Source organism: Lethenteron reissneri, chromosome 16 (assembly GCF_015708825.2).
Source record: "Lethenteron reissneri isolate LAM-NWPU_2019-01 chromosome 16, ASM1570882v1, whole genome shotgun sequence".
In the NCBI taxonomy this organism is placed as follows: Eukaryota; Metazoa; Chordata; class Hyperoartia; order Petromyzontiformes; family Petromyzontidae; genus Lethenteron; species Lethenteron reissneri.
Genome location: NC_083794.1, coordinates 6,252,788 through 6,267,943, shown reverse-complemented (window position 1 = coordinate 6,267,943; position 15,156 = coordinate 6,252,788). Strand labels below are relative to the sequence as shown.

General features: G+C 50.3%; 1 protein-coding gene across 1 annotated transcript; it reads right to left on the bottom strand.

Annotated features, from left to right (window-relative positions):
* Positions 1 to 2,160: 2,160 nt before the first annotated feature.
* Positions 2,161 to 14,883, bottom strand: LOC133343105 (uncharacterized). The gene is made up of 8 exons (XM_061552610.1): positions 14,646 to 14,883; positions 13,505 to 13,732; positions 12,773 to 12,949; positions 8,645 to 8,678; positions 7,603 to 7,664; positions 5,957 to 6,028; positions 4,390 to 4,440; positions 2,161 to 2,749 (listed from the first exon to the last, which is right to left on the bottom strand). Exons 1-8 carry the CDS (start codon positions 14,881 to 14,883, stop codon positions 2,655 to 2,657), a joined length of 957 nt encoding a protein of 318 aa, XP_061408594.1. The 3' UTR covers positions 2,161 to 2,654.
* Positions 14,884 to 15,156: the final 273 nt, after the last annotated feature.

Here is a 15,156-nt window from a genome sequence, read left to right as displayed (position 1 = left end):
TTCGTGAAGCTGCCGCCCGTTATTAAAGGTAAACAATAATGAGCCTTGACTTGGGTCAACAATCATAATACTGGTAGGAACCTCCTGGTTACACCAGCCCACAGGGGAGTATTGTGTCCGTCGTGTAGGGAGGGGCTGGGTGGGGAGGGGAGGGTGGGGAGGGGCTGGGTGAGGAGGGACTGAGTGGGGCGGGTGGGGCTGGGTGGGGAGGGGCTGGGTGGGGAGGGTGGGGAGGGGCTGGGTGGGGAGGGTGGGGAGGGGCTGGGTGAGGAGGGACTGAGTGGGGCGGGTGGGGCTGGGTGGGGAGGGGCTGGGTGGGGAGGGTGGGGAGGGGCTGGGTGGGGAGGGTGGGGAGGGGCTGGGTGGGGAGGGTGGGGAGGGGGTGGGAGGGGTGGGGCTGGGTGGGGAGGGGCTGGTCACCCCGTGGTGCCCTTATAAAACTCAACATTTAACCTACTCACGCCGGCTTGTGCCCGCCCTCACAGTCGGGCATATTTGCGGAATACACCACGCCGCCGTTGACCCTGGCCATTGACCGAGCAACCCAACGTTCCTACCAGCTCCCTCCGCAGGAATGTTTTAATTCATGAATCATGGATGGTGCCTTCGTGGACACGCTGTACTTTCACGATGTACTTCAATAGTTGCCTCCGTCACGAGAAAAAACATTTTAGTAGCGTAAACGGCGGAGCGCACAACTAAGCCGAACACTTCATCATATACATAAATATACAGTATAGTTTTTAAAGCATTGTGACTGGCAATTGCGTACCGATATAGTATACACTCCAAAAAGATGTTGGTGTTTTAAGTTTGCATTTAGGCATAATCACAATAATGTAAGAATAATTACGAGGCATACGTCGTTTGAGATGCGAGACGTTCACTGGCCCAAAGCATTTGTGATTTGAAGTCACATCGACGAGCCAACGCTGTCGAGTGGTGGCACGTGGCACTCCGCGTAACGAATTTCAAGAAAACAAAAAACATATGCTGGTTTTAGGAAACGTACGTGCGCGCACGTTAGATGCGTATGGATGTACGTTGAACCGTGCGTAGCCAACCGTGCTAAGCGGAGGTGCGGGGAGGACAACAAACACTGAACACAACAACAATAACAAGAACAACAAACAAGATAGCGGGATAATGTTGCGAATGAAACTACGAACAGGACCGGAAACAAGTATAACCCGTAAAAACAAAGTTTTTCACTATAAATCCTTTATATGCGTGGCATCGGGGCGGCTAGAGTCCTCTCGTCCTCTGGCTTGAGATGGCTGCCACCTATGGGTCAGATGATTGTCTGGCAGCATTAAACAATTGGTAATTAAATATTTTTTTTTCCCTAAACAGTGTAAAATTTTGGAATTTTTTTCACGAAAATGCATTGTCACGCACAACGAGTCTGTGTGCAAAATGTCAGCTCGATTGGATCACGGGGAGTGGGTTAAAAAACGGTCCTAAGCAAGCAAGCGAACTTAATATAAAGGATTAAAAAAAAACGTTGATCGCGATGATAGCAAGAGGCATTCATCGATGGCTGGTGGGGTGATTCAGAAACCAGCAGTCACACGTCGATATAATGATGCGCGCAAGCTCAAGTAAAACAAACACATTTCACGAGAAGGTTTACATGAGTCTTTATACTTAAAAAAGAGATATTTCAAAGACATAACGGTTCTGCATTAACATAATAAAATTACGGCATACAAGTTGTATTGAAGCTCACATTATTGGCCCTTTCTGGCGTTTTAAACCAGTAGAGCAGTATTGATTCAGTTCGCCGAATATTACCCGCCTGTGTATTTAACACGACCCGACATTTTATTTCAGTTTCCTCTTGGAATTTTCATAGTTTTCATTCAATACCTGAGCCGTGAGCTTTGCTACAATACCTGAGATATACTACAATACATGAGTATTTCGATGTAAAGCTTTCGTGACTGCAGGGATTCATCTTCTTGGTTATTTCAGTAAAGTCACGTAGAAGGGAAGTAATAAAATAATAAAAATAAAAATAAAACATAATAAAAAATAAAACATAATAAAATTTTATTATGTTTTATTTTTATTATTGTATTACTTCCCTTCTACGTGACTTTACTGAAAGAACCAAGAAGAAAGAATACCTGAATATTTACTACAATAAATGAGCTTGACTACATTACCTGTGATTGACTACAAAATATATGACCAGGAGATTTCATGCCAGGATTCACCGAGATAACCGGGATAGACAAAGCTGAGTTCGTATATGATTAAAATTGAACAGTAACTCGTGTGATGTTAATCATTGCCCCAGCTAAAATACAATATAGCATCAGAAGAAATGAATATGCAAACTCCAAATATACAGCAGGCGTCAAGGTTGGAATAGAACTCACGACCTCCTGAATACCAGGCGAGGGAGTTAACATCTCGCCACCGTGGCGCCCCAATCTGGTCACCTGGCCTCCCCGCTAATTTTTTAAATTATGAATCGTAAACCAGACATTTCTGTTCGAATAACACTTTCAATGTGAAGCGACTGCAATAATATCCGGTTCATTTTGTTGCTGCCTGCATGGAGTTTTGAGCATTTGGGCCTCTGCTCAAGAACCGTGATTATATATGTACAGTATTAAAAAAATATCCTGATCTCCTTTACACGAGTCTCATGCAACATCTCCGTACAGAGTGTCGTTGCAGAGGTACAGAGGGTTTTGCTGGTGGAGTGATGACGGCTGTGCAGGTCCTTCATCCTGAACATCTGGAGAGAAAAAAACATTTTTAAATAAAATGTCTCTGGCTTCTCTGATTATGTGCTCTGAATAAGAGCCGTTGCCCGAAACGTTGCCGAATTATGTGTTTTCATTTAAAGCCAGAGTGTTGTTGACGAGTATGTTGAATCTTTTTGTTAATGTGACCAACGTGGTGAAGTATGGACGCAGCGTGGGGAGGCCCTCATGGATAAATAGCTGTACATCATCTTCATCATCGTTAACTATCGTTACTCTGGTAGTGGTTTACTCGAGAAAAGACAGCCCCTCCATCACGCACTTTCAGATGCACTTCTGCGGCCGTCTGGAACGCTCTTCCTTCCGATATTAGAGTATCGACGTAAATGGAGTCACGATGGCGTTTAGCGCCAGCTGCTGTCACAAGAGTGCAACTGTGCGTCTTGGGCCTCTCTCTGGCACCAGAGTAGAGGTATAGCGTGGAGCTGGGCCCTCGGGGGCATGGTTTTGGTGACGGGCAGAGAGAGGGCAAGTAAGGACGTGACAGTCTGGGTGAACCCGAGAGGGCACGTGACCGGGACAGGGTAGGGAGAGGGGCCAAAGGGTGGCGAGAGGGACACGTGATGTATAGCCCAGAACCTTCTAGTAGGATCTAGAAGGGGGCGTGGTCGAGGCGGAGCTAAGCCACGCCTCCCGGGAGCATAAAAGGGAAGTCCCGAGAGCAATCGCGGCTGTCTGCTGGAATGGAACCTGTCGGTGCTACGTCGATCCTAAGTACCTCGGTCTTCACGTTCGGCATCGTGGGTCAGGCAGTGTGTTACTGACTGACCCAGTTATGTAGTTACCCCGTTGTGGTCTAGTTAACCAAGTGTACGTTATGCAGTTACCCTGTGGGGGTGTTATAATTAACGTGTTGCCTCCAGGTTCTAGTGTGTGTCTCCGTGGAAGCCACTACATTAGGAAGACACTGGAGCTATGCAGTTTTACATAGAGGTTGAAAACTCGTTTCTTTAGAGCTGCTTTTTGTGTTTAGTTTGTTGTCCTTCTCCCGCACCTCCGATTAGCTCGGTTGGCTACGTATGGTGCGAAAGAAGTTCAACGTACATACAAAGACAAAGATTCCACCATATAGCCTTAACAGATTGTAGGAGCAAGTGCTGTTAGCGAGTAGCACCTATGAAGGCCGTTACGGCACACGAGGGGGCGGGTGGCCAGCACCACGCCCGGTCGCCTTTGTCTCCCTAGTGCCGATGTTTACACACCGCGCCAGGTACTCATTTGAGGCTGAGTCGACCTAGGGGAGGCCCAGGACCGGTTCAGATAATCGTTGCTGGTGGTGGCAGTGAGCGGAAAATCGAACTCTGGTCGTCGAGTTCGTAGCGCAGCGCGCTAACCGCTACACCACCGCAACATGCATACAAAGCACCACATCCATTGACGAGCTTGCTGTGGATTTCACACGTGATGATGATTGCTTGTGTTGCAGTCGAAACGTCGTGAGAATTTTATTGTTTTATATTTAAATTATTGTATTATTTCCCTTCTACGTGACTTTACTGAAAGAACCAAGAATATGAGCTAACCACGCTTTAAAGATGGACGTGATCTTGTGACGTCTATGGAAGCAATGTGGGAGTGCAAAGCCTCGCGCGTCGGAGTGGCTGAAACTTACTCAAGGTGTCGCTCACGTTCTCGTAGTCGTAATGCTCCTCCGTTTCCCCGTCTGTTCCAAAAAAATACAACACGCAAATGAACGTACATCGCTCCACGGTCCGTTAATTATACACCGGTGTACATATATCATAAACACGACGTTGTATCGATGATATACACCTGCGATGGATGTATACAAATCTACGATACGCACTAGGCCTCTGACCAAGTCTTTCCACTTCTAGGAAGCTAAGCAGGGTGGATCCTGGCTAGTCCTCGGATGGGTGCCCATCGTGCATGCCAGGTTGCGACCGGCTGCCGTGCGGCTACAGCGTTGGGCAGCAGAGGTTGACGCAGCAAAAAGTCCACTGCTTCAAACCTCCCGCGTATACGCTCCTCCCAGCCTTCACCAACCCACACTTGACCGGCGTGGTGAAGTACGGCCATGTAACCGCCCGCGACCGGCACGGCGCGGGTGGGAGGCCCTCATCCAGCAGTGGGTAGACCAAGGAGGCCATGGCAAGCGCATGGCTTGTGTGCACATTGCACCATTCGTTGTGGATTAAATATTGGCTCTTCTCCGACTGGGTTTTTGCTACTCTTAGGTTATTTTTCGGTAAAGTCACGTAGGTAAAAAATACAATTAAAAGTTAAAGTAATAATGGAAATAAAATTAAATAATAAATCACGACGTTTCGGAGGCAACACAAGTCTTCGTCATCAGGTGGGATCGTCACAGCTAAAATTACTGCACTTGATGCACTTGATGCAGTAATTTTAGCTGTGACGGTCCCACCTGATGACGGAGACTTGTGTTGCCTCCGAAACGTCGTGATTTATTATTTTATTTTATTTCCATTATTACTTTCATTAACTTTTAATTTTATTTTTTACCTACGTGACTTTACCGAAAAAAACCTAAGAGTATGAATCCTTGCAGTCACGAAAGCTTCAAATCTAGAATGTGTTTTTGCTCTTACTTAAAATTGGCTCTCACATTCGTTACATTCAATATCCAGATGTTAACTCCCTCGCCTGGTGTACAGGAGGTCGCGGGTTCGATCCCGACCCCGACGCCTGCTGCGTATTTGGAGTTTGCGGGTCTATGTCCCCGTGGTCGCGTGGATTTTTCTTCGGGTCCTCTCCTCCACATTTAGAATCGACATCACGCGTTTAAAGCATTTGGTTGCTACACATTTACACGTGACGATGAGCCACTTCGTTGAGCTATCATTTGTGACGGCCAGGTCGCTTCTGAAGCAGATCTATATAGCTCAGTGGGGCCTTACCTGGTAAAATACAAAATAAATAGTTGAGCAAACACTTTAATTTAAGAAAAATCGCCCTAAATGACGCCGATTTCAATGGGATTTCTGGGACAATTGTCCTTGAGTTTTACACAACTGAACCAGGCCCTCTACTCCTATCAACCCCAAGTGCTCTCGCACGCAATGCTTGTAGGCGGACCATTAACAGCCTCGTGCAGAACGCGCCTGGGTTCACGCGGTCGACGCTTATCTTGTCGAGAGTTTAGTTTATTGGTTCTTACATTCGGTACATTCAATATCGCCTCCTGCTAGCCTTACCTATCTGACTTGTCCGTTGTTTGGTCATCGGGACGTAGGGCATCTCCACGGAGTGGCCACAGTCCCCTGTGGCTGGGGAGGGTGGCGGGGCGAGAGGTTAACGAGAGGTTAACGAGAGGTTAACGAGAGGTTAACGGCTCTGCGCTGCGCTCGGTCGCTGTCACAGCCGCCACGGAACACAACTTTCTAATCCCGGGGTCTCTGTGCGAGTGTTCCAGAAGGCCGCTGAAGTGCATCTGGTGGCAGCGGTGTTCAACTGAAACTCAACTGTATTTTGTATCGTTACCGGGCAAGGCCCCGGCCCCCCACTGAGATACGTTGCTCTTTTTTATTTCAGAAGCGACGTGGCCATCAAAAATGACAGCAACTCAACGGAGTGGGATTCCCATCGCTTGGAAATGTATCGCAGCCAGATGCTCCGAGACGCGTGACGTTGATTCTCATTGCGGAGGGTGAAAAAAAATCGGAGGGCCTGGAGAAAAATCCACGCTACCACGAGGAGAGAAAGAGAGAAAAGCACGCAAACTCCAAATATAGAGCAGACGTCTCAGGGTTGGGATCGAACCCACGACCTCCTATACACCAGGCGAGGGAGTTAACATCTGGATATTGAATGTAACGAATGTGAGAGCCAATATTATAGAAAAGTGGACTTTCCACTACGAGTCATGGACATGTGTATGTTGAACTTCTTTCGCACAGTACGTAGCCAACCTTGCTAATTAGAGGTGCGGGGGTAAGGACAACAAACTAAACACCTGGCTCCAACCTAATTTTGACTCTTGCATTCCGCACACTCAATATTGGCTCTTACATTCCACTCTTACTCGAATGACACCCCATTCATTTGAATCTGTGCGGGGATTCGGTGCTCACCCCTTCGCATGCACGGCTTTCCTCTCACATGTACAAACGCTCGTCGATGGAGATGGCCAAAGCATCCCAATACCGTAGAGCTTGGATTCATTATTGGAACCAGTTCTGGCTACATCTCGCCATGGTGGCTAGATGTTAACTACCTTGCTGGTATGCAGGAGGTCATGGGTTCAATCCCGACCCTGACGCCTGCTGTATATTTGGAGTTTGCGGTGTCTTTCTCTCATCATCATCATCATGGTGGCAAGGAGATGTTAACTACCTCGCCTGGTATACAGGAGGTCGTGGGTTCAATCCCGACCCTGACGCCTGCTGTGTATTTGTAGTTTGCGGTGTCTCTCTTCCCGTGGTCGCGTGGATTTTTCGCCGGACCCTCAAGTTTTCCCCTCCACATTTAGAATCGACATCACGCGTTCAGAGAATTTGGCGGCTATACATTTCCACGTGATAAGCCACTTCGTTGGGCTATCATTTGTGGTCAGGTCGCTTCTGAAAAAGAGCCGTATATAGCTCAGTGTGGTCCTTATCTGGTAAGATAAAAAAATAGTTTAGTTTTCCCACTCGTCCGAAACAAAAAGATGAAGAGCGCACAAAGGTGTGGAGAGATGCACGCCGTGCAATTACGCAGAGGCAGTGAGAGGAACTCATGGGGCGGGAGGGAAACACGTGCAGACCAAACCGTATTGAGTGACGGAATGAGCAGCAGCGGCTGACAGAAGGCCCGTGGAGTTGTGCACTTTGCTGTCGGGAAGGTTTTTGGCTCTCATTACCGTTGTTGTAGCTGTAGTCGGGATGGCAGGTCATTCGAGACTGTCTCAGGCTATCGGCAGGTCTGAAAAAGAAAGCACATCGAGTAGGTTTTCACTTACGTATGGTGCGAAAGAAGTTCAACACACGTACAGCAGAGGTCGCAAACGGGTTTTGATTCCTTACCCGTACCCATACCCGGCCGCACCAGGGTCGCAAATGGGTACCCGTACCCTACCCGTACCCTACCCGTACCCTACCCGAAATGAGTGACAAACGGTTACTCACCAGTGACTCACGGCCTACCCATACCCGTACCCGGCCGCACCAGGGTCGCAAATGTCTACCCGTACCCGGCCGGGTACGGGTAGCCGGGTATCGGGTAGGGTATCGGGTACCCGAGACGACAGAGTCTGGGGTGTGTCATTCAGACTCTGTCGTCTCGACAGACCTGTTCTTCATCTGAGGACGGCTGCTTGCGTCGTGAGAATTATTGTTTTATTTTTATTATTTTATTATTTCCATTCTACGTGACTTTACCGAAAGAACCAAGAAGATCTTAGGACCTGTTTTGTTGCCAGAAAGGGTAACCCTTGAACTACACCCATTTCAAACCTTTTTAAAAAGAAGTCTGCCTCAGCAGCAGACCATGCTTTCCCACCTGATGATGGACGCTTGTGTTGCGCCCGAAACGTCGTGATTTATTTTATTTTCTACCTACGTGACTTTACCGAAAGAACCAAAGAGTATGGCTTCCTGCAGTCACGAAAGCTTCAAATCAAGATAGAAAGGCTAAAGCATAATCTTATTTTTTATACTTTGATACTGGCAGAAAAGGTCCCATTGATATTATTTTTTTTACTTGTCGCGAGAGAGGTGACGGGCACGCGTTGTTCTCAGTTCATGGTCATTGCTCATGCTCGGCCTACGCAGACGAACAGCCTAAACGATCGCACCTCCGATCAGCACGGTCGGCTACGTACGGTGCAAACGAAGTTCAACACACGCGCGCACATAGTGTGGCCAACCGTGGTGGTGCGGGCCCTGTGGTTTGCTTGAACTTACTCTGACACGTAAGGTGAGATGAGTGCCTTCTTGCCTGCAAAAGAAAATGAAACAAAATTATTCGACGTTTTTGTTTTATTAACGCGGATTTCATGACAATGGTCCGGAAGTCAACGCTGACGCTCGCCACACTTGCTATGTCGCCTGCCACACTTGCTATGTTGCCTGCCATACTTGCTATGTTGCCTGCCACACTTGCTATGTCGCTCTGATGCTTGAAGTGGGAAGTCTGCTGATGTGCAGGCCGAACGCCGCCCACTGTTGGTTTCCATCTCCTGCGGACCGCCGACACACGAGGCCCACCACGGTGGCTAGGAGATGTTAACTACCTCGCCTGGTACACAGGAGGTCGTGGGTTCGATCCCGACCCTGACGCCTGTTGCTGTGTATTTGGAGTTTGCGGTGTCTCTCTCTCTCTCATCATTATCACGGTGGCTAGGAGATGTTAACTACCTCGCTTGGTACGCAGGAGGTCGTGGGTTCGATCCCGACCCTGACGCCTGTTGCTGTGTATTTGGAGTTTGCGGTGTCTCTCTCTCTCTCATCATTATCACGGTGGCTAGGAGATGTTAACTACCTCGCCTGGTACGCAGGAGGTCGTGGGTTCGATCCCGACCCTGGCGCCTGTTGCTGTGTATTTGGAGTTTGCGGTGTCTCTCTCTCTCTCATCATCATCACGGTGGCTAGGAGATGTTAACTACCTCGCCTGGTACGCAGGAGATCGTAGGTTCGATCCCGACCCTGACGCCTGCTGTATATTTGGAGTTTGCGTGTCTCTCTCTCATCATCATCATCATCACGGTGGCTAGGAGATGTTAACTATCTCGCCTGGTATACAGGAGGTCGTCGGTTCGATCCCGACCCTAACACCTGCTGTATATTTGGAGTTTGCGGTGTCTCTTTCTCTCCCCTGTGATCGGGTGGATTTTTCTCCGTGTCCTCCGGTTTTTCCCTCCGCATTTAGAATCAAACATTTGTTTAGCGTATCCGGCTAAATGTCCACGTGATAAGCCACTTCGTTGAGCTATAATTCGTGGCCAGGTCGCTTCTGAAAAAGAGCTGTGTCGCTCAGTGGGTCCTACCTGGTAAAACATAAAAATAGTCTCGTTTAGTTTCAGAAGAAGGTGGCAAACGATATTGACCCATCGCTGTAGAGCATCTCCCTGGTTTGTTGTCCTTCCCCTGCACCCCTCATTAGCGCGGTCGGCTACGTAGGGTGTGAAAGAAATTCAACGTACACACGTACAGTGCACCCAGATCCCAGAGCCGTTCTAACATCGACACCTGGCCTTGAAGAACCACTGTTACAGTGCCACCATCATCACCGTCTTCTCGCTTTAGCCCCCCCCCCCTCCACCCGACCATGTTATGTGCAGTTTCACAACTCTTTTCGTGGTTCACCAACCCTGGGCATCCGAATCGCACCCGACGACGGTGACCGCCCGTGCTCACTGCCGGCACGGTTAGGCAATTCCACCCCCCCCGCTACGACCCCCATCGAGAAGAGGTCGGGTTCCGTCGGTGTTTGCCTGCCGATGGACATCACCACTCACTCTGTCGAGATTTGAAGCTTTCGTGACTGCAAGGATTCATATTCTTGGGTTTCTTCGGTAAAGTCACGTAGGTAAATTCCTATCCAGGGGCCTGCCCTGGCTCCTCCCCCCTCAACCAGTATATATACGGGGTCGGATCTCTTGGAATTTCTCATTTGCTTGATACAGCGAGCGTGCTGTGACGGTTCCACCTGAAGACGGAGGCTTGTGTTGCCTCCGAAACGTCGTGATTTTTATTTTATTTTTTAATTTTAATTTTTTACCTACGTGACTTTACCGAAAAAACCCAACAACACTCACTCTGTCTGTAGAAATACACGGCGGCCATCACCACTCACTCTGTAGAAATACACGCCGGCCATCACCACTCACTCTGTAGAAATACACGGCGGCCATCACCACTCACTCTGTAGAAATACACGGCGGCCATCACCACTCACTCTGTCTGTAGAAATACACGGCGGCCATCACCACTCACTCTGTAGAAATACACGGCGGCCATCACCACTCACTCTGTAGAAATACACGGCGGCCATCACCACTCACTCTGTAGAAATACACGGCGGCCATCACCACTCACTCTGTAGAAATACACGCCGGCCATCACCACTCACTCTGTAGAAATACACGCCGGCCATCACCACTCACTCTGTAGAAATACACGGCGGCCATCGCCACTCACTCTGTCTGTAGAAATACACGGCGGCCATCACCACTCACTCTGTCTGTAGAAATACACGGCGGTCATCACCACTCACTCTCTCTGTAGAAATACACGGCGGCCATCGCCACTCACTCTGTCTGTAGAAATACACGGCGGCCATCACCACTCACTCTGTCTGTAGAAATATACGGCGGCCATCACCACTCACTCTCTCTGTAGAAATACACGGCGGCCATCACCACTCACTCTGTCTGTAGAAATATACGGCGGCCATCACCACTCACTCTGTCTGTAGAAACACACGGCGGCCATCGCCACTCACTCTGTCTGTAGAAACACACGGTGGCCATCACCACTCACTCTGTCTGTAGAAACACACGGCGGCCATCGCCACTCACTCTGCCTGTAGAAACACACGGCGGCCATCGCCACTCACTCTGTCTGTAGAAACACACGGCGGCCATCACCACTCACTCTCTCTGTAGAAACACACGGTGGCCATCACCACTCACTCTGTCTGTAGAAACACACGGCGGCCATCGCCACTCACTCTGTCTGTAGAAACACACGGTGGCCATCACCACTCACTCTCTCTGTAGAAACACACGCGGCCATCGCCACTCACTCTCTCTGTAGAAATACACGGCGGCCATCACCACTCACTCTGTCTGTAGAAACACACGGTGGCCATCGCCACTCACTCTCTCTGTAGAAATACACGGCGGCCATCACCACTCACTCTGTCTGTAGAAATACATGGCGGCCATCGCCACTCACTCTGTCTGTAGAAACACACGGCGGCCATCACCACTCACTCTGTCTGTAGAAACACACGGCGGCCATCACCACTCACTCTGTCTGTAGAAACACACGGCGGCCATTGCCACTCACTCTCTCTGTAGAAACACACGGCGGCCTTCACCACTCACTCTGTCTGTAGAAACACACGGCGGCCATCACCACTCACTCTGTCTGTAGAAACACACGGCGGCCATCACCACTCACTCTCTCTGTAGAAACACACGGCGGCCATCACCACTCACTCTGTCTGTAGAAACACACGGCGGCCATCACCACTCACTCTGTCTGTAGAAATACACGGCGGCCATCACCACTCACTCTGTCTGTAGAAACACACGGCGGCCATCACCACTCACTCTGTCTGTAGAAACACACGGCGGCCATCACCACTCACTCTCTCTGTAGAAACACACGGCGGCCATCACCACTCACTCTCTCTGTAGAAACACACGGCGGCCATCACCACTCACTCTCTCTGTAGAAACACACGGCGGACATCACCACTCACTCTGTCTGTAGAAACACACGGTGGCCATCGCCACTCACTGTCTGTAGAAACACACGGCGGACATCACCACTCACTCTGTCTGTAGAAACACACGGTGGCCATCGCCACTCACTCTCTCTGTAGAAATACACGGCGGCCATCACCACTCACTCTGTCTGTAGAAACACACGGTGGCCATCGCCACTCACTCTGTCTGTAGAAACACACGGCGGCCATCACCACTCACTCTCTCTGTAGAAACACACGGCGGCCATCACCACTCACTCTGTCTGTAGAAACACACAGCGGACATCACCACTCACTCTGTAGAAATACACGGCGGCCATCACCACTCATTCTCTCTGTAGAAATACACGGCGGTCATCACCACTCACTCTGCCTGTAGAAGTACACGGCGGCCATCGCCACTCACTCTGCCTGTAGAAGTACACGGCGGCCATCACCACTCACTCTGTCTGTAGAAACACATGGCGGTCATCACCACTCACTCTGTCTGTAAAAACACACGGCGGCCATCACCACTCACTCTGTCTGTAGAAACACACGGCGGCCATCACCACTCACTCTGTCTGTAGAAACACACGGCGGCCATCACCACTCACTCTCTCTGTAGAAATACACGGCGGCCAGCACCGCGACGACCACCAGAATGCACCCCGCGGCGGCGAGGGCGATCTCGATGATGGGCGGCGATAGGTGGTCGCTCGCTTGGGTGGCCTGGGGCGTCAGCGCAGTCAGCTCCTTGCTCTCGCACTCCGCTTCCTTGATCTCCGAGATCCCTGCGGGTTACGACCGGATGGACAAGTCGGTTTCACTGCTCCGTTCTGTTCGTTAGTTTCTTTCGTTTTTGGCTTAGCGCAGGGGTTCGGCGACCGAAGTAAAGGTGAAGAGCCCGCTCTTCTGTTCGAATTCGGTATATTAAAAAAACCACCCACGTCAATACTTCAAGAACGCCCTGCCCATCGCAGCTTGCCGAGGGCGCGGCCAATTTCCGCCGCGATCGTCGAATGCGAAGTTTGGCACGGGGTGGTGGCGCTGTGGTTGCACCGCGCCAAGGAGGTCGTGGGGAGTGCCATCGGCCTACTCTTCCGCGCGCTGGCCGGACGTCGGGACAGCGTTGGGAGGAGTTACCCACGCATCGCACCGCTGTTCCAAGCCGCCGCGCCGGAAGACGGGAGTGGAATCTGCGGCCTCTGCGTTGCAAGTCCAGCCGTCCGACCACGGTAGCGCATTGGACCACGGTAGCGCATTGTACCGCGGTAGCGCATTGGACCACGGTAGCCGACCGACCACAGTAGGTGGCCGGCTACGGTAGCCGGCCAAATTCCACTTACTGGATTCGACGAGGCAGAACCCCGCGGTCTGCCCTTCGTACGTGCAGCTCCACAATCCTTGGCGCTGCAGACTCGTCACCACGGTGCTGCCCTCGGAAGCCTGTCTCTGTCCCTGATACGTCCACTCAATCCCTTCCTCCGGCGCCACTTTTCCGCCGCTGCGGCACGTCAGGCGTACTTCGTCCGTCGTGTTGTCTGTCGCACTCTGTATGTGGAGCGCTGTGCACACTTTGGGCGGGGGGGGGGGGGGAACAAAGGACGCTTTTCTCGGCTGCGCGATTGTGCACCGCACGCGTTGCCTCGTTAATCGCGGGGGGACACGTTTCGGAGATGCTTGTGAAAGGAAAATTTTGCGGGGTAATGATATTGGCTAAAGGAAAACTTTTTTTTATTTGATAAATTATCTTAAATAATTACGTAAATAAGCTATTGAATACTTGATAATTATCGGAATAATCTCATCACTTCCTCTCTCTCAATACTCTAAACGCATTTCTTCAAATGTGGAGGGGAAAATCGGTGGACCCGGAGAAAAATCTACGCGACCACGGCGAGGGAGACATGCAAACTCCAAATACGCAGCAGCCGTCAGGGTCGAGATCGAACCCACGACCTCCTGTACACCAGGCGAGGTAGTTAACATCTCCTAGCCACCGTGATGATGAGAGAGAGAGACACGCAAACTCCAAATATACAGCAGGCATCAGGGTCGAGATCGAACCCACGACCTCCTGTACACCAGGCGAGGTAGTTAACATCTCCTAGCCACCGTGATGATGAGAGAGAGAGACACGCAAACTCCAAATATACAGCAGGCATCAGGGTCGAGATCGAACCCACGACCTCCTGTAGACCAGGCGAGGTAGTTAACATCTCCTAGCCACCGTGATGATGAGAGAGAGAGAGACACCGCACACTCCAAATATACAGCAGGCGTCAGGGTCGAGATCGAACCCACGACCTCCTGTAGACCAGGCGAGGTAGTTAATATCTCCTAGCCACCGTGATGATGAGAGAGAGAGAGACACCGCACACTCCAAATATACAGCAGGCGTCAGGGTCGAGATCGAACCCACGACCTCCTGTAGACCAGGCGAGGTAGTTCATGTCTTTAGATGTTCAACATTTAGCAAGCACTCACCCGGTTCGATGAACAGCTTCACTTGGCGTCCCTCCGGTTGCAGTATAATCATGCCCCTGTCGCTCATTCTCACGTTTTTGATGATCAGCCAGCATTCCCCCCCATCGAGTTGCAGGTTCCACCGCGAACTATCCCCTGGATCTCCATGCTCGTCACACTCGGCATTGTCTGGAATCCATATCAAGCTCGCGACGTCGATTCCCATGCAGTTGCATTCTGCCTCGCCTCCTTCCGCCATTCTGATCGTATCCGTGCCACATTTTGCTCCTGATAAAAAAACATTTCTTATTTTTAATAAACAACAACAACAACACACACGAGCCCGTTTCACTCTGCAAAAAAATGTATAACAAGTTGACATTTTAGGTTATCATCATCATCATCATCGGGGTCACCATCGTTTATTAGTTTCGCTGCGCTTTGCGCATCATTGAGATGGTGCCGTGGTGGGACGGTGACCGGATGCGGACAAGCCAGCGAGAGGTGGCCACTTTGATCTCCTGGCACGGCA